At 37.5% G+C, this 23,963-nt stretch overlaps 1 protein-coding gene across 4 annotated transcripts in view; it reads left to right on the top strand.

The window, feature by feature from the left end:
• Cog6 (conserved oligomeric Golgi complex subunit 6) overlaps positions 1–23,963 on the top strand; it is a 596,080-nt gene that overhangs the window by 435,647 nt on the left and 136,470 nt on the right. For all 4 annotated transcript variants that reach the window (XM_090403681.1, XM_090403680.1, XM_090403683.1 and 1 more), the window contains one exon: positions 17,576–17,737. In XM_090403681.1, coding sequence (XP_090259807.1) covers positions 17,576–17,737 — 162 coding nt within the window. The remainder of the gene's footprint in view (positions 1–17,575; positions 17,738–23,963) is intronic.

Below are 23,963 nucleotides of genomic sequence, written 5' to 3'. Positions count from 1 at the left end.
AATGTCTGCCTCACCCACCCTATTCACCAAACCTGGTCTATTTCCTATTCCCAAATTTAAAGAAACGCTTGAATGGAATAAAATTTACCACAGATGATGAAGTCATATCTGCAGCTAAAATCTTTCCCTTGTTGCTTTGTGCAACAAGGGAAAGACTTTTTGTCAGAGGATTGCAAATGATGCAGCAGCATTGTAACAAGTGTATAACCCTTCATGGTGAATAAGTAGAATTGTATAAGTTACATGGTTTTACCTCAATTCTTTCATAGTGATTATCACAATTTTTCAGCACACCCTTGTATGATGTGATATTATCAATCACAGAAGAATTGAATTTCATTGATTTTTAGTACTTATACTTCCTGCTCAGTTTATTGCCATATGTATAATTATAACATTATACATATTTACTCACATTTTGTTATACAGTGACAGTAGAGTTAGATGAGGGATATGGCTGTACCATTTCTCTCCTACTGCTGAACTTTGTCATCATGTTGGAGGCTTAATGGATTTTTTACAACACTCAAAAAGAATTAAAGTAGAATTTAATACTTCCTATATTTTGTCCTAGTCACTAGGACATCTATGGGGATTACAAAGACAATTAATGTAACATATACACAAATAACAAACAATACTGAGCCCAACCACTTGGGTGACACTAAAGTCCTATCTATGTAGAGCACCCTCTAAGGGCAGTAGTAGGTGGCTTGGAATGTAAGGTGGGAACTCTGGTGATGAGTGTTTCCCAAATCTTCGGAAGCTTAATGCAACCGTATTTATTGAGAATTGGTTGGTTTTTGAGAGCTGCTGCTGCTTCTAAGAAAATTCTCTCTTTCATGAATTTGCTGTGGTGGAGCATGGTGGTTTTCTTCCATGATACCCTGTGGGTGGTGTCCAAAACATGGTCAGCCAAGCCTAAATGGCCATAGTTGTGTTTGAAGATGTAAGACTTGTGTTCCTCTAGACGGATGGATGCTGATCTGCCTGTCTGTCCAAAGTACGCCAGCTTACAGGAACAGGGTACTTTGTAAACTCCAGGCAGAGAGAGAGGAGGGAGCTGATCTTTCGTAGAACGGATAAGGGTAGCAAGTTTGCGGTGGGGCTTATATGCTGTGTGTAGGTTGTACTGTTTTAGTATCTTGGCTATTTTTTCGGATGTGCCTCGGATGTAGGGTATAGTGATGGCATTTTTAAAATCTTGTTGACGAGAAGGACGGGGAATGGGGGAGGAGTTGATTATTTTTTTGATACTGTGATCGCTCTAGCCATTGGAGAGGAAAGTGCTGTGTATGTGGTTAAGCTCAGTAGTGAGGGCGGTTCCACTGGAACAAAGATTGTGGGCTCTCTTGGTAAGAGTTTTAATAATGCCATATTGCTGAGAGGGGTGGTGGTGGGAGAGTTAGTGAATGTATCTGCCTGTGTGTGTGGGTTTTCTGTATACGGTGAAGGTAAGTGTATCATTAGGCAGGCGTGTGTGACTAAGGTGTCTAGGAAGGGTAAACAATTGTTCTTTTCCTTTTCCATAGTGAACTGGATTCTTGGATGTAGACTATTGAGATGACTGAGGAAGGAGTTTAACGTGTCTAGGCCATGAGGCCAAATAGAGAACACATCATCTACATATCTTAGACAGATAGAAGGTTTGAGTGGGGCTGAGTCTATGGCTCGTTTTTCGAAATCTTCCATATAGAAATTGGCAAGGGGGGGTGAGAACCCATGGCAGTTCCCTCTATCTGCTTGTAGATTTTGTTGTTCCAAGAGAAATACCCAGAGTTAATGGCAAAGGAAAAGAGATCTAAGATGTCAGAGGGAAAAACGTTTTCTAAGAGAGAGATAAGGTGTCAATTAAGGGAATATTGGTAAACAAAGAGGAGATATCAAAGCTTACCAATATGTCTGTCTTATTCAAGGTTAAATTTTCTGTGAGGGCTTTAAAGTGGATCGAGTTTTTTATATAGGAAGGGGACATTCCGGTGAGGGGGATCAGAGAGTTGGCCAGCTGTTTAGATAGTCTATAGCAAGGTGCATTGGTGGCATCTACTATAGGCCTGAGTGGGGAATTGGGTTTGTGGATTTTTGGTAAACCGTATATTCGGGGGGGATGGGAGCGGAAAGGTTTAAGTTTTTTTGTGACGTCAGGGGGCCAGGAAGATACTTTTTTGAGTAAGATTTTTAGTTTCTTGACTTGTGTTTTTGTGGGGTCGTGTTCTAGCGGGATGTAGGTAGCGCGATTGCGGAGGATAATGTTCATTTTACGATTGTATTCACTGGTATTAAGAATGACTGTGGCATTACCCTTATCCGCTCTGGTGATGACGATAATTTTTTTTTTACGTAGTTTCAGGAGAGCCGTGCGTTGGGCATATGATAAATTACTTTTTGGCGGCGAAGAATGCACGAGGATGTTGGCTACGTCAAGTCTGATGTTGTTAGCTATCTCCGACAGAAAGCGACCGATTCCCCGTTCGATGTTCACCATTACATCAAGCACTGCCACTTCCTTCGGAGCAACGGCAAATTTACAGCCCGAGGCAAAGGGCGCTGATGGCATCGTCATTGAGCCTTTTGGAAGAGAGGTTTATTACTGTCTGGAGCAGTTGAATTTGGTTGTGGTTTGTTTTTCACAAGGTTGCTATATTTCTTGATGTGTTTATTTTTTATTTTTTGGAATTCTCTCTGTGCGGAAGTTTACGAAATGCCAGAGAGAATCGACCAAAGTTCAGGGTTAAGAACGGTGGAGAGCTCTGAATGTAAGGAGCCAATGGCGGCGTTCGTCACTGCGAGGGTAGCACGTGTAGAGGCGATTTGCTCGCGGAGTAATGCCCGGCTGGCACGGATATATATACGAAGTGCTTTTTTGGAATGGAAATTGATCTTCATTTTAACGCAGTTTGGTATCACTCTTGTATCCCAACATCGTTTTAAAAAGGCCAGCCTATTTAGTTGCCTAGATAGTCGTAGTTTTGACTTACTGTATTGCTTGGATTTGCGTGCTAATTCTTCTCCATGGATGATTAGAATACGTGTGTAGAGGCTTAAGTACTGTGAGGACATCATGTTGGAGGCTTAATGGATTTTTTGCAACACTCAAAAAGAATTAAAGTAGAATTTAATACTTCCTATATTTTGTCCTAGTCACTAGGACATCTACAGGAATTACAAAAACAATTAATGTAACATATACACAAATAACAAACAATACTGAGCCCAACCACATGGGTGACACTAAAGTCCTATCTAGGTAGAGCGCCCTCTAAGGGCAGTAGTAGGTGGCCTGGAATGTAAGGTGTGAACTCTGGTGATGAGTGTTTCCCAAATCTTCGGAAGCTTAATCCAACCGTATTTATTGAGATTTGGTTGGTTTTTGAGAGCTGCTGCTGCTTCTAAGAAAAGTCTCTCTTTCTTGAATTTGCTGTGGTGGAGCATGGTGGTTTTCTTCCATGATACCCTGTGGGTGGTGTCCAAAACATGGTCAGCCAAGCCATGGCCATAGTTGTGTTTGAAGATGTAAGACTTGGGTTCCTCTAGACGGATGGATGCTGATCTTCCTGTCTGTCCAAAGTACGCCAGCTTACAGGAACAGGGTACTTTGTAAACTCCAGGCAGAGAGAGAGGAGGGAGCTGATCTTATAATACGGTTGGATTAAGCTTCCGAAGATTTGGGAAACACTCATCACCAGAGTTCCCACCTTACATTCCATGCCACCTACTACTGCCCTTAGAGGGCGCTCTACCTAGATAGGACTTTAGTGTCACTCACGTGGTTGGGCTCAGTATTGTTTGTTATTTGTGTATATGTTACATTAATTGTTTTTGTAATCCCCGTAGATGTCCTAGTGACTAGGACAAAATATAGGAAGTATTAAATTCTACTTTAATTCTTTTTGAGTGTTGTAAAAAATCCATTAAGCCTCCAACATGATGTCCTCACAGCACTTAAGCCTCTACACGCGTATGCTGAACTTTGTAGAAGCATTTGACAGAGTACCACATGGGAAAACATCACAGAAATCGGAGCAAACGGGAGTGGATAAGAAGCTGGTGCTGTGGATGTCTAAAAAACAGGCATCACACAGGTTTATGCAGGAGCAGAATCTAGAAGGAAGTCACTGGTCGGGTGCTTCAAGGTGTGTTTTGGGGACATCACTCTTTAACTTGTGTATATTAATAGGGAGTGATTTAAGTGTGTGTTTGGCTGGGGGGGGAGGGGAGGTGTATTCCGTTGTTTGCTGATGATACTAATCTGGGGAGACCAATAGTTGATAATGGTGATATAGATATCTTGCAAAATGATTACTTCACTACTGTGCACAGGTTTGATCACCTACGTTTCTTGAAGATCAAGAAGATAGTGGAGAGGATCCAGAGACAAATTACGAAGCTGGTGACAGGTTTGGAATTCTCCCCATGAGGATAGGTTGAAGGTATATAGGTTGCAAAGTTCACTTGATACGTGGGAAAGAGGGGATATGATAGAAACTTATAAGTTGTTAATTAGGTCCTATAAGATTGACACAAAGGAAATTTTTCAATACATGATGAATAGAGAACTAGGAGTCATCCCTGGAAGTTGTGTAAGAAAGTGTGTGGATTAGATTTTTTGCATGGAGAGTAGTGAATGATTGGAATGGATTGCCAGAACTAGTTGCAAGCACTATGAAAGTGAATGAGTTTAACACGTCCGCTGCCAACTACGAGTATACTCGTAGTGGGTAATCCTGCTTCACAAGCCAGCTACGAGTATACTCGTAGGACGCTTACCGCCGGGAACGAGATTATTGTAGTGACCTTGAAGAAGTGAAAATGCTTGGCTTGTGGGGCTAGCTTCAAAACTGTGTATTCTCATAGACCGTATATGCTCTGTACAAGCCAACTACGAGTATACTCGTAGGTCGTTTACCTCCGGTAACGAGATTATCGTACTGACCTTGAAGAAGTAAAACAGCTCGGCGTAGGGGAACAGACCATGAAAAAGTAGCGTGGCAGCGAACGTGTTAAGAAGAGGTATGATAGGTATTTTGTGTGTATACAGTTTAGTGTGGAGCACCTGCACTGAGTCTTCTGACTCCATTGAGTTACCCATATAATAATAATAATTAACATAATTATAATAATACCCTGGTGTCCAAAATCTAAGGACTAATTGTACTAAACATAAATATACTATTATTTGCAGATGATCAAATTGTATTAGCTACATTAGAAGATGATTTACAAAAATCAATAAGATCATTAATTTAAATTTAAGAATAGTTTAATATGAGAATGTATAAAGAGAAGAATAATTACTTCAAAAGAAAAAAACAATAAAAGTAACATAGTGATTGATTTTAAAATATTGGAACAAATAAATACTGTCAAACACACCACAATCAGAGTATATATAATGTTCTCTTTAAACCAGCTTTATTTATTATATTGAATGTAACATGGACCATAAAAAAGAAAAGTTAAAGATTAATTTAAACAGCAGAAAAGAAACATCTCAAAAAATCAACTGGATATACCAAGTTGGACCATGAAACAAACAAAGAAATTTAAATCTCTCAATATAAAACCAATTAACTATTATTGTGGCAGTCTGGTAAGTAAAAATAAACAAACGTTGATCATCAACATCATCAAATTCCTGACATTCACCCTCAAGGGGTGTACAGGATATGATAGTTCTACATTAAAAATTCTAAAAATTAGTGTGTGTATGTGTGTATATATATATATATACATATATATATATATATATATATATATAAGTTTCTTCAAATCATTCTGTGGCATGTCTTTAAGGATTGGTAAGAAGGTCTACTGATTGGTCTTCCAATAGTGAAGATGCTTGTTGTTGTTGATGATCTTCTCCATTACTTTTGACAGTGGTGTGGTGAAGGCAGTGGAGTGGCAGTACATTGACTTGATCTCCCTTTTTTAGAGTAAGCTGGAGAAAAGCTTGATTCATTGCAATTGGATAGATACTAAATGAATATGACAATTATACACAATGGATATTAATTCTGGGGTTCAGGTTTTGAGCAAAACTGGAGGAATACCATCAGACCAGATGACTTGTTAGTATCAAGAAGGAGTATTTTTCTGCTGTCTTTCTGGGATAAGATCAGAGGAATGCTGGTATTGTAGAAGGTAATTTGCCTTGGTGTGGTGGTTTGCGTTATCTTTGGATGATGTTACCATGATAAATCCATGATATTAGGTGGAAAGAAGGAAGGGCAGAAGTTACTCTCAACAGCCTTAGCCTCTACACACGTAGCCTTAGTGAATAAGGGGATCACTCAGCTGCCATTTGAGCAGGTGGCAAGAAATGTCACCTGCTCAAATGAAAAAACTCGAAATGGAAAAGAGAGACTTTAAGGAAAATATATCATGAAATCGGATTTTGTTTCAAAAAGTCACAGAATAAAAGGAAACTTATCATGAAGCGAAGTGACATTGTTTTATCTAGAACACAGTATTTGAGAACATCATGACATTTCTGGGGGAGAAAAGACTGATTGTGTATCTAGATGAAACTTGGATTGACAGTTGCTCCACCTTTGCATGGAGTTGCCCTGGTGTTGTACTACCCAAGTGATCATTTACACTTGGGCTTGCCGATAGTTTTTTTCGGCACGGAACTCTATGGATTTCGATCTGAGTTTCGTACCCGGCTATAAAAACATAAAGGGATTTACCATCCCCCTTTCTATTATGGATTGACAGTGATTTAACTTATGGAAAATGTTGGCAATCTGAAGAAAAATGTGGAGTATTACAAACCGGAAATGCCTCATGGCACATAATAATGTTGTGTGTGGGTGGAGAAATGGGTTTTTTACCGAATTCAAACTTACTTTACAAAGCTAATTCAACTACTGGAGATTATTACCATGGGCAAATGAATTCTACAATCTTCGAAAAGTGGGCAGAAGAAAAACTGATTCCAAACTTCCCTAAAAATGCTGTTGTTATAATTGATAATGCTCCATATAACTCCATATAAACACTACATCATTTGTGTTTACATTGCTGCCTCTGATGTTGGTTGGATGTTATAATTTTGATGCAGAATGAAACCAATATTGTATACCATTCAGCATATTATAACAGTATTATAATAACAGTATAAAACTGTGACAAAATTATAACATCTATATATTTCAAACAGATGTTAAAATTTTGTTGCAATAAATCAACAAAGTTGCTTGTAAATTTCTTGGTTTTTGTTGCAAAAACATCATCAACAAAATATTATGCATTTTATGATTTTTTGTAGCTTTCTTGAAAGGGAGATTTTTTATATTCACACTGACACTAGTATTTTCTTGGTAATCTCTGATGGTTGAATTAATGCAGGAAACATGGGTATGCAGTTGAGTTGAGGGACTTGTCCATAGAACTTCCATATAGGGGAGTGTCCAGACTGCAATCTGAGTATGGTTTCGACATACTTGTGCATGCTGCTATATTCATTGTCCACTTATACATCCTGTTAGAGTAAGCAGGAGGATTATGCACCAGCTGATTGGAAATCCTTCATACATGAAAATCTCTCGTGTCTGAAAGCTGCCACCCCTTTTTTGGCTGCATTCTTTTTCAACTTCCAGGAATGCCCATCACTTCTCCCCACCCCTCCACAGAATGAAAAGTGTATAAGAACATCATCCTTACTTTTGATACAACTATGCCTCCGACATCTGTAAAAGCAGGGTATCTCAGCTGTCCTGTTAGAATGTACATCCCTAACCCACTGAGATGCTTTAAATATCAAAGATATGGACATGCCCAAACTGCCTGTAATCTTGCTGTGATAAAAAAGCTAAATGTGTCAACTGTCAGGGAGATCATCCAGCATACTCTCGTGCATGTCAGAAATGGAAAGATGAAAAAGAGATACAAAAAAGTAAAACAGAACAAAACATAAAATATCAGGATGCAAAAAGAAAGCTAGCCACCATTGCACCTGTTCTACGATCCTCTTATGCTAAAAAAGTAACAATTAAAAAAGTGCCAACAGCAACTCAAACACGTATGTTTATTCCACCATTTGATAATTTCGCCATACCTGAAATTTACGATTGCAAGTGCTTCTCTGTTGAGCGCATTAATCACAAGACCTATGGCCTTACTTTTTAAAAATTATTGTAGAGACTTCACTCAAAGATAAACCACCAGACACTTGCACAGAAAAAATGGATACCTCTATACCTACTGAAAGCAAACTAAGCATACCAACTGACCCTAACATATTTGATGTTTTGAACACTCTACCAGAGGAAGAGATGGACACTGGCCATCTATACTTCCCTAAAACAGTGGATAAATATAAATCTGACAAAGGTAAGCCCTCAACCTCTCGAAAACCAGACAAGTCAATAAAATCAAAACAATAGGAAAATGTTTACAATGGAATTGTCGTGGGATCCGCCAGAATGTTGACGATATCAAGATGTTGTTGCAGAAACACAAACCTTTCTGTTTCTGTCTACAGGAAACTTACTTAAGACCCAATGAGGACCGTACCTTTAGGAATTTCACTGTTGTGTATAAGGATAGAACTGGAGATGGTCCTGCTCATGGAGGAGTAGCTATCTTAGTGGGCAGTCATACTCCTTTCCATCAGGTCCAACTTAATACTTCTCTAGAAGCGGTAGAAATTCGCTTCTCTGTGGGATTCCTTATTACATTATGTTCAATTTATTTACCACCAAATGCTGAGTTAAATGAAATTGATCTTGATAACCTTATCTCGCAACTGCCTAAACCCATACTTTTGATGGGTGACTTTAACGGTCACAATACTCTATGGGGTAGTGCCAACACTAATAGATGAGGTCGAATCATTGAAAAAATTCTTGATAATAATAACCTTTCCCTTCTAAATAATAAACTCAATACTTTCTTCCATATGCCTACCTGCTCATATTCTGCAATTGATCTTACAATCTGTTCTCCATCCATTCTTCCACTGCTCATGTGGGATGTTGAAGAGAACATATATGGAAGTGATCACTTTCCTGTTCTTTGTACAATGTCTTCACAGGAACCATGTTCACCCACTCAGATGCCTATATGGAAAATGGACCAGGCTGACTGGAACACTTTCTCTCATCTTGCAAAATTTAATGCTGATGCCATCAGTCAAACACTTATCAATGAAGCTGTAAAATATATAACAGAATGCATTGTCCAGGCAGCAACAACCTCCATCCCAAAAACATCATCTCGATTTCCAGTCTATCCAAAGCCTTGGTGGAACCCAGAATGTCATGTAGCCTAAAAAGATCAACACAGAGCATGGAGCATATTTCGTAGATACCCCACCACATCAAATTTAATAACTTTCAAGCATGCTTGAGCCAAAGCACTTTTGTGAGACGTCAGAGTCAAAAACAATCATGGGTCCAATTTACTACATCAATTAATCAAATGACCAGTCCAAAAATTGTATGGGATAAAATCCGGAAAATGAAAGGCAGATATAGTACATATTGTTTGTCCACCTTAGACTATAATGGAAGTGTTCTTGCTGATCCCAAATCTATTGTGAATACTTTGGGAGAAACTTTTGCTAAAATCTCAGCAACAGCTTCATATTCTCTGGAATTTTTAATACTGAAAGAGCAGCAAGAGAAACAAAGGCTTAATTTTTCTACCAACATTCTTCAGCCATTTGTCAAGGAGGAACTAAAAAGAGCTCTCCTACAATCCCACCCTAGTGCAGTAGGACCTGATGACATCCATTATGAAATGATAAAACATCTTGTTGAAACCGGTCTGGGTAATGACTTTCCTTCATAATTCATAATGTATAACATCATACATCTCCTAGGAGATGTGTTTTACATTACGGGAAATACTAAGAATAGTGATCAGAGCTTTATCCATCATTGCTACGAGTTGCCCTAGTTTGTACTATGTACTACGTGCTTTAGCTTACGCTAGTATCCGCTGATACTTTTATACTCTACTATATTCTGTATGAAACTCTTTGATTCTGATCTTTGAGTTTCTTATTTGGTTTTGAAACAGTGTGGGATTTAATATCCCCAGAATTTTAATAATGTTACATTGCCGAAGTGAAGACTATTGGGTCTTTATTTAAGTAATAATTAAGTTGAAAGTTTATTTTCCACTTGGTGAGAGTATAATAAATTTAGTTTAATCCTTTATCCAAGTGTGAGCAAACAAAGTTTGCGCCTGAAAGTATCTTCAGGACTGGGTTAAGGTGGTACACACCAGGGCAACTCGTTGCAAAGGTGGAGCAAGCTACCAGCACTCCTATCCTAGTATCTCCTATCCTTGGTGTGTACCACCTTAACCCAGTCCTGAAGATACTTTCAGGCGCAAACTTTGTTTTCTCACACTTGGATAAAGGATTAAACTAAATTTATTATACTCTAACCAAGTGGAAAATAAACTTTCAACATCTTTCTCTAAATCCAGAGTAATTTATAAGAAAGGGTGGCACACCAATTGGCAATTCCTATAGGTGGAGATGACCTGCTAATGCTTCTGCCTGATATCTCTACTTGGGCCTGGCTCCCACTGAAGAGACCTCAATAAAGGTCGAAACCGGTCTGGGTAGTAGCCCTTCCCTTAATGCATAACATTAGACATATCCGCAAGGAGATGTGTTTTGCATTATAGGAGATACTAGGATAGGAGTGCTGGTAGCTTGCTCCACCTTTGCAACGAGTTGCCCTGGTGTGTACCACCTTAACCCAGTCCTGAAGATACTTTCAGGCGCAAACTTTGTTTGCTCACACTTGGATAAAGGATAAAGGATTAAACTAAATTTATTAAGTAATAATTAGTTTAATCCTTTATCCAAGTGTAAGCAAACAAAGTTTGCACCTGAAAATATCTTCAGAACTGAGACAAGCATTGATAACAGCTTGATCCAACTCTGAGCAAAGGTGGACCAAGCTGTTATCAATGCTTGTCTCAGTATCTCCCATAATGCAAAGCACATCTCCTTGCAGACATGTATACTTCTCGTAGAAGGCTTATACGTTAGCTATGCATTACTAAATCACTTAAGGAATTGACAACATAGATACGAATATAAATTAAATTACACTTTAATAAATATTTCTGATATTTCGGCAACGTCACATTGCCATCTTCAAAAGGAACTTACAAAAAAGGCACGTAGGCACTACAACACAGTAACTGAGAATGAAGTGATGAAGCTATTGTTCTCCTAAAAGTCCTGATGGTGCCCCCTAGCAGGATAAGTAGGTGTTCTTGACCGTTGGGCTGAAGGTCTGCTGATGTAAGCCTCCCAAATTTGGGGCAGTCTTATACAACCAAATTTGTTGAGGTTTGGAGAGTTGCTTAGCGCTGAGGCTGATTCCCTGAATAGTCTTTCGAATTTGTATTTGCTACGGTGTATTACTGTAGCTTTATTCCACCGTATTCTGTGGCATGTATCCAGAGCATGGTCTGCATGACCAGAATGGCTGTACTTGTGAAAACGGATGTAGTCCTTGTGTTTTGAAATTCTGATATTCGCTGTCCTGCCAAAGTAAGACAGTTTACAGCTGTAAGGGACGTGGTATACACCAGGTAGGTCTAGGGGAAGTGGTTGGTCTTTAGTGGAGCGGATAAGGGATGCCAAATTTCTGTATGGTCTGTAACAGGAGGTTAAGTCATGTTTTTTTAAGATTTTGGTAATTTTTTCCGAGGTGCCTCGGCTGTAGGGAATGGTGATGGATTTAGAGTAATCCTTGTTGTTGAGGGGCATTGTGGTTTGTAGGTTTCAATTTTTTTTTTTTTTTGGGGGGGGGGTTAGCCATTGGCTGAGAAAGTGTTGAGGATGTGATTTAGTTCAGTGTTTAGGGCCATGTCGTTAGAACAGATTAGTTAAGCCCTGTTGTATAGTGTTTTCACCACTCCATATTGTTTTGAGGGGAGGGGATTGTTGTTGAATGTACCTGTCTGTATGGGTGGGTTTTCTATAAACTGAGAAAACCAAGGTTGGCGGGTGACTATTGTGTCTAGGAAAGGGAGGCTGTTGTTTTCCTCTTTTTCTATGGTGAACTTGATTCTGGGGTGTTGGTTGTTTAAGTGTGTTAAGAAGGAGAGGAGTGTATCAGAGCCATGTGGCCAAATAGCGAACACATCATCAACATAGCGAAGCCATATGGTTGGTTTTTGTGGGGCAGTGGCTAAGGCTTTTTCTTCAAAGGTCTCCATAAAGAAATTGGCCAAGGGTGGGGAGAGTGGTGAACCCATGGCTGTCCCCTCTATTTGTTTGTAGAATTTTCCCTGCCAAACGAAATAGCCTAAGTTCATTGTGAACTGAAATAGGGCTGAGATATCCTAAGTTCGATTCTCGTCGCGATGGGAGGAATCTTTATCTGCACGATTTCAATAGAAGGTGAGTTAGTCAATCTCATACGGAGGTAGCACGGTTTTTTCTCCCGGAAACTCAGGTTTTTCATCCCGACAAATTGGCCCTTCAGAACACACGCAATTTACAGACAAAAAATACTAGTTGTGGTGGCCAGTAGATGGCATTGATGGAGATGATTCGTAGTAGAGGTTCGGTGTAGTGGTTGAGAGACAGCTGTAGGTGTCCTCCTGCGATGAGTCTTCAGACTCCTTGGAGGTGTCAGGAATAATAATAATATTGGGAGAAAATTTAGCTTGGATTAGCTCTAAAGTTTCCTTGAGTGGGACATTTGTGAATAAGGAGGAGACGTCAAAGTTGACCATTATGTCAGTATGTTGGAGTGTAAGGTTTTCTATGCTGGCTTTGAAGTGGGCTGAGTTTTTTATCTGTGATGGTGTGTTGCCAGTATAGTGTGTGAGCGCTTTGGCCAAATGTTTAGCTAATTTGTATGTGGGGGAACCAATGCCATCCACTATAGGACGTAATGCACATTTTCTTTATGTATTTTTGGGAGTCCATAACTACGGGGGGGGGGGGGGGGTATAGAGTTAAATGGCTTTAATCTGTTGGTAACTTCTAAAGGCCAAGAAGTGACTTACTTAAGGAGCCTGTGAAGTTTTCTGATTTGTGAGTTGGTGGGATTGTATTCGATAGGGAGATAAGTAGCCTGATCTAATAGAAGAGCATTAAGCTTACCTGTGTAGTCCTTTTGGTTAAGTACTACAGTTGCATTTCCCTTATCCACTTTGGTGATAACTAGTTCTTTGTTATTCCCCATTTCCTGCAGAGTTTTATATTCCTTGTTGGATATCTTGGTTTTTGGTGGTCTTGCTTTGGAGAGGACACAGGTTACATCCGGTTTAACACTGTTGGCGATTTGATTTGGAAGGTGATAGATTCCACGTTTGATCTGGATCATAATATCCTCACTAGGTATTTTTCTGGGAGTAATGGCAAAGTTGTGGCCACGTGAAAGCGCGTTGAGTTCTTCAGGTTTCAGGGTGACTGAGGAAAGGTTGATTACGGTGTTGGTAAGAAGTTTTGGATTGACGGTCGAGTTCTTTTTTAATTTTTCGAATTTTTTCATCTGTCGACCTCGTATTTTTTCAAATTCTTTGTCCGCAGCGGTATACGAGATGTTATGTAAAATTGACCAAAGCTCATGATTTAAAGTGCACGAAAGCTCTTCTTCAAAAGCACGAATAGTTTTGTTAATGTCCACTAAGACAAACTGCATGGCAGCGATTTGTTCCTAAAGCAAAGCGTAGCTGCCGTGATTATAAATACGGAGAGCTTTTTGTGAAATAAAACAGTGCTTGAATTTCCTTTTGAAGATGGCAATGTGACGTTGCCGAAAAATTGGAAATATTTATTAAAGTGTAATTTAATTTATATTTGTATCTGCATTGTAAATTCCTTAAGTGATTTAGTAAGACATGTATACTGGTATGCATTAAGGGAAGGGCCACTACCCAGACCGGTTTCCCTTTGTTTAAGTGCGGGGATACCATTCCCAAAACTCGTAAAATCCCCCGGATCACCCAATAATGAGCCACCTGCAGGATCAGAAACTCAGAAGCGCTCATTTGCTCATCTGGAAGGGTAACAGCAACAGCTGTGCCTCAGTTAAGTTCACAGGCTACAGCATTGCCATTCATTACCCCACCATGCAGACCGTGGGTGACAGCAACAGCCGAGCCTCAGTTAAAACTTCACAGATATCTCAGTAGCTGACAGCAAAGTATTAAGTTTACTGCCGAGCTTGAAACGGATAATTCCTTGCCTTTTCTTGATGTCAAACTGACTCGCTGTTCTGGTAAACTCAAAATATCGATATATAGAAAGCCCACACATACCAAGAGATATCTGCACAGTCAGTCCCATCATTTCCCTCCTCATAAGTTTGGAATAATTTCCACATTGGGACATAGAGCCCGTTCTCTTCTTGATGACCCAAATGAACTTCTTACAGAAATAAACCATCTGAAAACTTCTTTTGAAGTTAATGGATATTCCAAGAAAATCATTGAAAAATTCCTTCTTAATCCTCCTAGACATCACTCAGAAGATACAAATAGATTCAAAGGCAATATATCTATTCCTTATATAAGTACTGTTTCACATAAATTAGCAAAAGTTCTAAGAAAATACAATATCAGAACATTGTTCACTCCACTTCCAAAGATCCGTTTCTTAATTAGCCACCCATAACCTTGTCATCATCAACTCAAATACCCTGGTGTATATAAAATATTGTGTGATTGTGATATTCCTTATTTTGGGCAGACAGACAAATCTGTGGAATTGCATATGGAAGAACACATGAGGGACATTACTTACAAGAGACAGAGAGCGAGCGCATTATCAAGTCATATCCTTTTCTCAGCTAATCCTAATGATAAAAACCAAAGTCACAAAGTCTGCTGGGAATAATCTACTAACATCTTCCGTTGCAGTGACGAAATAGAGAGAAAAATCATGGAATCTAGAGAAATCATCTTCAATCCTGTTCATCTAAATAACATCTTGAGCTACAACCTCCCAGATAGTCATTCAGCTGTAATCATGTACTGGCATTCACGTGAGGCTGCAAGCACGCACTCTCCCAACAATGCAACAAACGAAAGAACAGCTTCAAATACAACTACAATGTTTTCATGCTAATTATGTATAGAGACTGTCTATGTTGTTCATAGTCTTTTAACCTTCAATGTTTAGTGTTTTTTCTTTCTTTTATAATGTCACCTGAAGAAGGCTGTTACAGGCCGAAACTAGTAGTGTTTTTATATTAAAACCTTTTTACTTAAATCTCGGTTCTAGTTATTAAATTTTTCATAAAACTATATATATATATATATACTCTTTCTTTTAAGGTTACACGGTGATCAGCCGTGTAACCTTATTCATCTTTTTGTATCAGATTTGTTGTAGTTTTTATTTTTATTTTATTTATTTATTTATTTATTTAATTTTTTTTTTCCACTAGAGGGCAGGCTAAGAAAAAAGATTAGTTAACAACGTAGATGTAATTTACTTGTATAGAGTGCATCAACATGTAGCTTGTTATTATACTTCTGAATGTATCTTTCTGAAGATGACTTCAATACAGGGGTCGAAACGTAAAGTTATTATTAATCAGTAAAATAATCTTTTCAACACGTGTGTTTTGTGTCCCTAATTTAACAAATATGAATGTGTATGTATATATATATATATATATATATATATATATATATATATATATATATATATATATATATATATATATATATATATATTCCTGTTGGCATCAGCTGAACTCCTGATTTTAGCTACTTTTTTTGCTACCATTTGTAAAATCCCTCCTCTCATTCTTTCCTATATCCTATTTGAAAATACTGTGCTGTTTGCATCAGATCTAACCTTACAATTATATATTATATTGTCCTGCTCAATGAAGTCTTACTAATACTGTTGGTCAAATTGAATTAACCAATACCAAAACTCCTTATCCTACCTTCCTGATGCTTTCAATATTAATATGTACAAAGTATAAATGCTCCCCTTTTTGGCTCACTGCTTCTCTCACACTTTGTGCTGGCTATCCAACTGAGTTTCAGAATCCAAGTATAATCATTTGATTTTTCTCCTACCCTTTTGCCTCAAGTATGCCTCCCCCCCACCAAAAAAAAAAGAAGAAGAAGAAATAAATAAAACCTTTGGTTTCCTACACTCTTCACTTCAGAGATCTCACTGATAAACAAAAGCCATCTTAACTCTGAATCCATTCAGAATTCATTTTGATATAACCTTTCTCCAGTTTTGATATTGCTCATTAATATACATCTTTTTCTTTTAGTTGTAGGTGTTACTATATTTTATAGATTAGAGAGAAATATTTCTAACACTACCATATATAAACTAGCGAATACCCTTGTTTTCTCAATTATTCTCTATGCTGCAGAATCATAGACACTTGGTAAGAGAAACAAAGAGGAGGATGACACTTGATAGCTTTGAAATGTGGTGCTGGAGAAGGATGTTGAATGTCTCATAGATGGATAAAAGAACCAATGTCAGTATTCTCAATCAGTTAAATATCAAAAACAGATTGAGTGACATAGTCATCAAGAAGATACTTCAGTATTATTTTCATATATCACGACGAGATGGTGATAACATCGAGAAGGAAATAATGCAAGGAAAAAGTAGGAGAAAAATGCAGTAAAGGAAGAGCAAGATGGATAGATCAAATCCAAAGGATCGCAGGATTTTCCTTGGAAGAAGCAACTAGCATGTCAAGAGATAGAAGCAGATGGAGAAACATTGTTGCCAGGGTCACGAGTCCTCAGGCATGAGGAGATTAATGAAGATCTTCAGCCTTATTTTATTTTATTTTTTAATTTCATTTCAGTATATATATATATATCAATAAAGATCCATATACAGATTCCTCCCCATCATGATGAAAGGAATCTTTATATGGACTTTTTCGATTGTAGGTTAGTTCACCGATCTCATACGGAGATAGCAGGGTTCTTCCTCCCGGAAACTCGAGTTTTCTCGCATACAGACAAATCGGCGCTTCAAAAGATTCTTCGTATTTGAAGAATACAGATTCTTCAAATACGAAGAATCTGTATTCTTCGCATACAGACAAAAAATACTAGCTTTGGTGGTGGTGGTGGGCAGTAGATGCCGTTGATGTAGGTGATTGGTAGTAGAGGTTCTGTGTAGTAGTGGAGACAGAGAGTTGTACAATAGGTGTCCTCCTGCGATGAGTCTTCGGACTCCTTGGAGGTGTCACGAATAATAATAATATACTGTCCTTGAGCATTTTAAACCCTCTGGACAGTTTTATTTTTTTTAATGTAATAAATTATTTAAGAAAAATGTATTTATAAGCCGCCTGGATATTGAAATTAAAAGAAAATTATGATATTTCCTCAGCATAAAACTAGTTTTTAATTTATATAATATATGCTGCTTTTTATAAAACACATTCATAGTCTTCATACATTTGAGCTCTCTTTAGACATGAAAATGTCTAAAGAGAGCTCAAATACTCCAGCATAAAGGCTATTGGTATATAAACAAAAAAAAAAAAAATAATAATAATAATAACTTAGATTAGTCTTAACATAATTTCAGAGTTCAAAATTTCATCTATTAAAATTTCACTTTAAGATATTTATTTTATAGATGGATGCACATTTAGATACTGTAATCAGTGAACAGGTGTCTCACATTATAAGTCAAATAGGTCTTGGGTCTGTATATAAATCTTTGCAAGATTATCAACCAAAACAAGGTCCTCTTTCGAGTCTTCCTCATTGTGATGCATTGTCTATTCAGTCAGCAGTGGTAAGGTTTTTTTGTATTTTGTTTTGTTGTTTTGCAGCACCAATTAATAAAAAAAAAAATCAATGCCATTTAAGAACCACAGGTACTGCTTATAGTCCTACTTATATATCATGTAAAACATTTATATATACACTCGTGTTCACAGAAACTGCATCAGCTGTTGTAAATCCATGTTTTTTTTTTTTTTTGTAATTAAATTTGAATGCCTATTTGAAAAGGAATAATAGTACAATAATTGTCACAAATAATGAAGAAGGTAATATAGCATTTTTATTTTTGATTAATATTTGCTCTTTTTAGTATACAAGATGTGACATAATGAGGAAATGACAAACTTGACAAATTTGCAAATATTTCAAAATGGAATAGACAGTGATATTTTCACTGGAAAAACAAATATAGGTATCAAATTTAGTTCATTTATACAGTTTTACTAACATTCAAAGCTAAAAATTCACTTTTAGCTGTTTAGCACTTCGTGGGGCCCCTCCTCTTGCTTTATTACAGCTTGGCATTGGAGGGTACTGACAGAATCAAATTTCTGATGGCAGGTCAATTCATGGTTCCATACACTTTGTTTGCTTACACTTGGATGAAGGATTAAACTAAGTACAGTAAAACTTGTCTAAGGTGGAAACTTGCTCAACGTGAACAAATTATATAGTCCCGGGCAGAGGAATAGGCATTACAGTGTTATTTATTTTGTATAATTCAGAATCTGCCAAAGTGGAAATTGAAAGCAATATTTGAAGAATTTATTAAAAATTACTTGTATAAAGCTGAAAGTGTTTTACAAATACACCTATATTTATTAGATTTTGACACTAGTGTTGCTTTTACTGTTTTGTTTGAGAATTAATGTTGGTCAGTTTCCGGTAAGTCCAAACATTTCAGTAAACAGAATTTCAACAAACCGATCAGTTCATTTTTTGCATCATGGTTAAATCATACATAGTGTTGTCACTAACCGAAAAAGTCAAAGTCATTGAAGCTAAAGAAAAGGATAAACTCTCGGTACAAGAAATAATGATGTGGTTTAAGTGTGTCAAAACGCAAGTATACAACACACTTAAACAAAAGGATAAAATAATGAACGAGTGACTGCAAGGAAACGGTCGAATGAAGAGGGAAGGCAAAGGAAACCGGCAACGAGGTAGTGTGGGAGTGGTTTCACGAATGCAAGATCAAAAAACATTCACATATCCGGTCCAATGGTTCAAAGTGAAGCTCTTGCAGTAGCCAAATCTCTTGGGAATGATCAGTTTAAGGCATCTACAGGATGGTTGGATAGTTTTAAGAAGAGGCACAATATTGTGTGGAACGAAGTCTGCGGGGAATTTAAAGATGTGGATGAAAGTTTAGTGATTGAGTGGAAAACAAAACTGCTAGAATTGATTTCACCACAATGTGGACGAAACAGGATTGTTTTTTCGGACATTAACAACAAAATCACTCTCAGTTAAGGGAGAAAAGTGTACCGGGGGCAAAATGTCCAAAGAAAGACTTAAGTGTTGTTGTGTGGGAATATAGTGGGAGAAATGGAAAAGCCTCTGAGGATTAGAAAAGCAGCAAAACCAAGATGTTTCAAGATCCTGAAAATTAATAATTTACCAGTGGTTTGGAAAAGCAATAAGAAAGCTTGGATGACTGCAGCTACAATGGAAGAGTGGTTAAACATGTTTAATGCAAAAATGAAGAAGGAAAACAGAAATGTCATCTTTTTTCTTGACAATGCTACCTGCACCCAAAGGCAACACTTTCAAATGTGAAAATTGCCTGGTTCCCAGAAAATGCAACAAGTGTATTACAGCCCATGGATATGGGTGTTATTTACACATTCAAATTGCACTACAGGTGATTTCTGATGCAATCTTTGATTTCGAATGTAGAAGAAGCCGATAGCTCTTACGCATTAGCAAGATCTGTATCGGTTCTGGATGCTGTAAATTAGATCAGGTTGGCAGTGAAGAAAATTAAAGCAGAAACAGTAAAAAAGAGTTTTGCTAAAGCTGGATTTGGGAAAAATGATGTGGCAGATAATTTGGAGGAGGCGAGTGAAAACATTGCTGCAATATCCAATCTCTGCCGGGGAAAAGAACTTTCCTGTGATACAGAGAAATGATGGTCATCACTCCGAACTTTGTTCGGAATGATGACCATCTAGCTAGCCACACATTATAGCTTTGAATCTGCTACAACTTTACTAGTGGTAAGAAATACACAAAACGAAGATATGGAGGAGGAGGAAGAGGAAGAAGGAGGAGAAGCAGCAGTGGAGAAAAGGATTTTTCAGTTTGAAGTAATGCAGTTTGCAATTGATTTCAAACTCTTCCAGCCTTCTTGAACTATTGTATATAGTTAAGGACTGCATTCAAAAAGACATGATCACAAAAAAGTGAAAACAGTTTCTTTGTTGGATCTGTGGAAGAAATCTCAATAAGTTGTATATTGGAAACGTGTAATGTGCAGTGTAATAGAGCATTAATATAGTACTTTAATAATGTGTTATTATTATTATTACTATTATTTTTATAACATAGGTCTATAAGTATCACCTACTTACAAGAGCCAGTGTGCCACGAATGTGAAAAATATATTCGGTCCCTTGCGATTCTGCTTTGAACAAGTTTCGCTGCATATAATTTATAGTCTAACCAAGTGGGAAAAACTTCCAACATCGTTCTCGAATCCAGAGTAATTTATTAATAAGGTGTGACACCTTTTGGCAACTCATATAGGTAAATATGACTTCTGCATTGCTTCAACCTTGGTATCACCTCTGGGTCTGGCTCCCAATGAAGAGACCTCAATAAAGTTCAAATTGGTCTGAATAGTGACCCTGTCCGTAATGCATAGCATTATATAAATGTCCGCAAGGAGATGTGCTTTGCATTATGTGATTCTCAGGCAAGTGATGGGAAGTGTCCACCTTTGCCACGAGTTGCCCCAGTCCTGAAGATACTTCAGGCACAAACTTTGTATGCTTACACTTGGATAAAGGATTAAACAAAATATATAATTTATTTATATAGACATAGAAATAAGAGCCCATATTTTCAATAGTCACATCTTACCAGCATTAATTTATGGCAGTGAAACATGGAACACAACTCTAAAAGAAGAACAAAGCTTAATAACAACTCAACGTGCAATAGAAAGAAGAATATGCAATGTAAATAAAATAGACCATGTAAGACACACAGAAATCAGGAAGAAGTTTGGACTCAAAGATGTAATAAAAGCAATCTACAACAGCAAAAGAAGATGTGCAGGACATCTTGCCAGAATGAGAGACAACAGATGGACAGTCAGAGTAACAAACTGCTATCCGAGAGATACGAAAAGGAAACATGGAAGATCAGCCTTAAGGTGGGAAGACCCGATTAAGAAAGTCAGATAAGAAAGGCCCAAAACAGGAATAGCTGGACTCTTTAGGACCTGCAGTCATGGAGAAATCCTGACTGAAATCACAGGTCCATCAAGGTAATCAAAGGTAATATAATTTATATTTCCAAAACAAGCTTTAAAGTGCAAGCCATTAGGAAAAAGAAAACTGGGACGTCCTCTTAAAAGATTCAACTATGGCCCTCTAAGGCTGGGATAGGCCATTCTAGGCCTAAATTCTTGATAGGCATGATGGTGATGATGACAATTAAGTTTTAAAAAATATGTATTAATATATAACTGAACTAGCCAAGAATAGGACAGATATTGGTGTTCTTGGGTACTTTCCTTTACTTCTTTATCTTCATGCTCAGAAAATCGGTAATGTTCTGAGAATCTTCCTAACGAAGTGATCAATAATCCTGCTGCTGCTGTTGTGTCTAGATGGAGTCTCAAGTTGAGTACCTTGGATAGAACACTGTGGAGGTCACTTCAATTTGTTTGGAGTGTGGAAGTGGTGTCAACAAGTCATTTGCCCCTAATGCATGCCTCTTCTCAATAAGGTTTTCCAATTATCTCACTACCATGAAAGACATCATAGCAATTATGTCACTGCAATTTTTTAACAACAAAAAATTGCAAAACTAATAAAAATATACCCTTTCAAATTACAACAAAAAGTCCTGCATTGACTTTACTGGCATTGAATGTCAACTGTCATCACCTAGAACTAACTTCAACTTTACACATTACATCATGCATGATGTGTTCTCTCTAAGAACAGTAGAACAAGTGAATTTGTCATCTCTGATATCCCATGTTATCTGTGGGAAATCCTTGACATAATCTTCTTTGTCTCCAGATTTCCTTATATCACTTTTGCATTTGTTTCCTTTATCATTCTTTTAATTCTAATTATTTCTGAAAGTTGATGACATAGGGTATGATTACCCAGAAATAATCTTATTTGGAAATTTCAATCTCCATAATTTAAACTGGCTCCCCATCTGTAGATTTATAAATCAAGCTGGGAGAGAGGCTGAATTGTTGCTGTCAATAATTGATCTAACACAAATCATTCACCAACCTACCAGAATACTGGATAATCTCTGATTATTGCTTCTCCTCTTTTAGCACTTGCTCCTGTATAATAATTGAAATTATTCTTGATGGGAATGAGTGTGCTTTATTCTACCTTTCATATTCCACTCAAAATCCCTGACACTTATCCAAGCACTTGGTTTTCCAACAAAGTACAAAGCAGAACAGACAAAAACTCAGAATAGATTGTGAATCACTCAAGTTAAACACTCTTGCTTCCCAGTTAGCTTACATTGCAACATATCAACTGTAAAAAATATCATCAAGGAAGGGGTCCAAATGCATTACGTTTGCATTCTGCTCAAATGGCCCAACACTTCTGTTCACCAACCAAGGTCTCTGGGCACAACCTCAGTGAGTGAACAGAAAGCTTGACCTCTCTCTTTCTCTCATCTGATGGAACAATGGCAGCATCTCCTGAAGACAAGGCAAATTCACTTCGACTATTCCAAGAACTATCCATTTCATGCCTCCTAAGATCTTTCGTTGAAATGACATCAGAAAAATACTCAAAATGCCTTGATACTAATGAGTCCCCAAATAGCATCCCTCTAATTGTACTAAAAACGTTTGTTCCAGAATTAACAGCCATCCATCTTTAAGGTGCCATATTTATCTAACATCTGTTGAAAAGAATAGATACAAACTTTTATTGAGCCTCTTTCTAAAAATGGGAGAGATAAAAGTCAACCATCAAACTATCGCCCTATTGATCTCACTTCAGTACTCTCAAGAAGAATGGAAAATATCATTACTGGTCAATTACTTTACTTCTTCTTTGTTTTAAATACTTCTCTGCACAGCTTCTAATACTTTTAAATCCCAAATCTATCCAAACTTTGCGTATTATTCTTACCTTTCAGATGGTGACTTCCCCCTGCACAGAATGCTTGATTGCTTTCAGAAGAAAGCTGTTCACTTAATACTTGACCTACCTCTCACTGACTCCTCTCTGATCACTTTCCTATAGATACTATGTTTCAATATTATGTCTTTTCTGTTGCTGTTTCTATGGACTCCACTGAAATGGCCACATGATTCCTCCACTCTCCTCTAATTATGTATATGAACACAGGCAGCTGCTGGTCAACATCCAAATACAGTTAGCTCCAAACTCAGTAAATCAACTTCTCATCCTCTTCGTTTATTATGTATACCCTATCCAATGGAACATGCTTTCCTATACTGTTTTTCCCAATGAATACAAGTCCAACTCTTCAAGAAATACATTATGAAATTCCTTTCTTCTTTTGCTTTCTACTTGCTCCCACAGCGCTGTCGTGTTATAGGTCTTTAGATGTCTTGTGTGGGATTGATAAGAAAGAAAAAAATGGGGGGGGGGAGGTTGTTGGTATATAGAGTTGAGGGAGGAGTAGCAATAACCTGCAAGAAGAAGAAAAGAGAATTTATAGAAATATTGCAGGATAACTACCTTTAAGCAGGATTTGATGGAAGAAATTCAAGGCAAAAGAACATTAATTCTAATAGTAGTAGTATCTGAGAGTCTGTCTATAAATGAGGTGACTCTTATTAATCCTGTTGCTCAGAGTGAGCATGCAGTTTTGACTTATAATGACAATGCATGTGAAAGCTTTCACTAAGAAAAGACATATCTGTAATATAGATGATTATAACAAACTGAGAAGGGATCTTGAATTGATACCTTGGAAGAAGCTTAATAGTAAAAGAATCAGCAATACAAGAGAAGTGGTCAAAGAATACCTGAAGAAATCTAGGAAAA

This window comes from Typopeltis vanoorti, chromosome 14 (assembly GCF_054136105.1).
Source record: "Typopeltis vanoorti isolate ZY-2024b chromosome 14, IOZ_Tvanoo_1.0, whole genome shotgun sequence".
Lineage (NCBI taxonomy): Eukaryota > Metazoa > Arthropoda > Arachnida > Uropygi > Thelyphonidae > Typopeltis > Typopeltis vanoorti.
The sequence above is the reverse complement of the archived record's forward strand: the minus strand, read 5'-3'. Positions and strand labels throughout refer to the sequence as shown.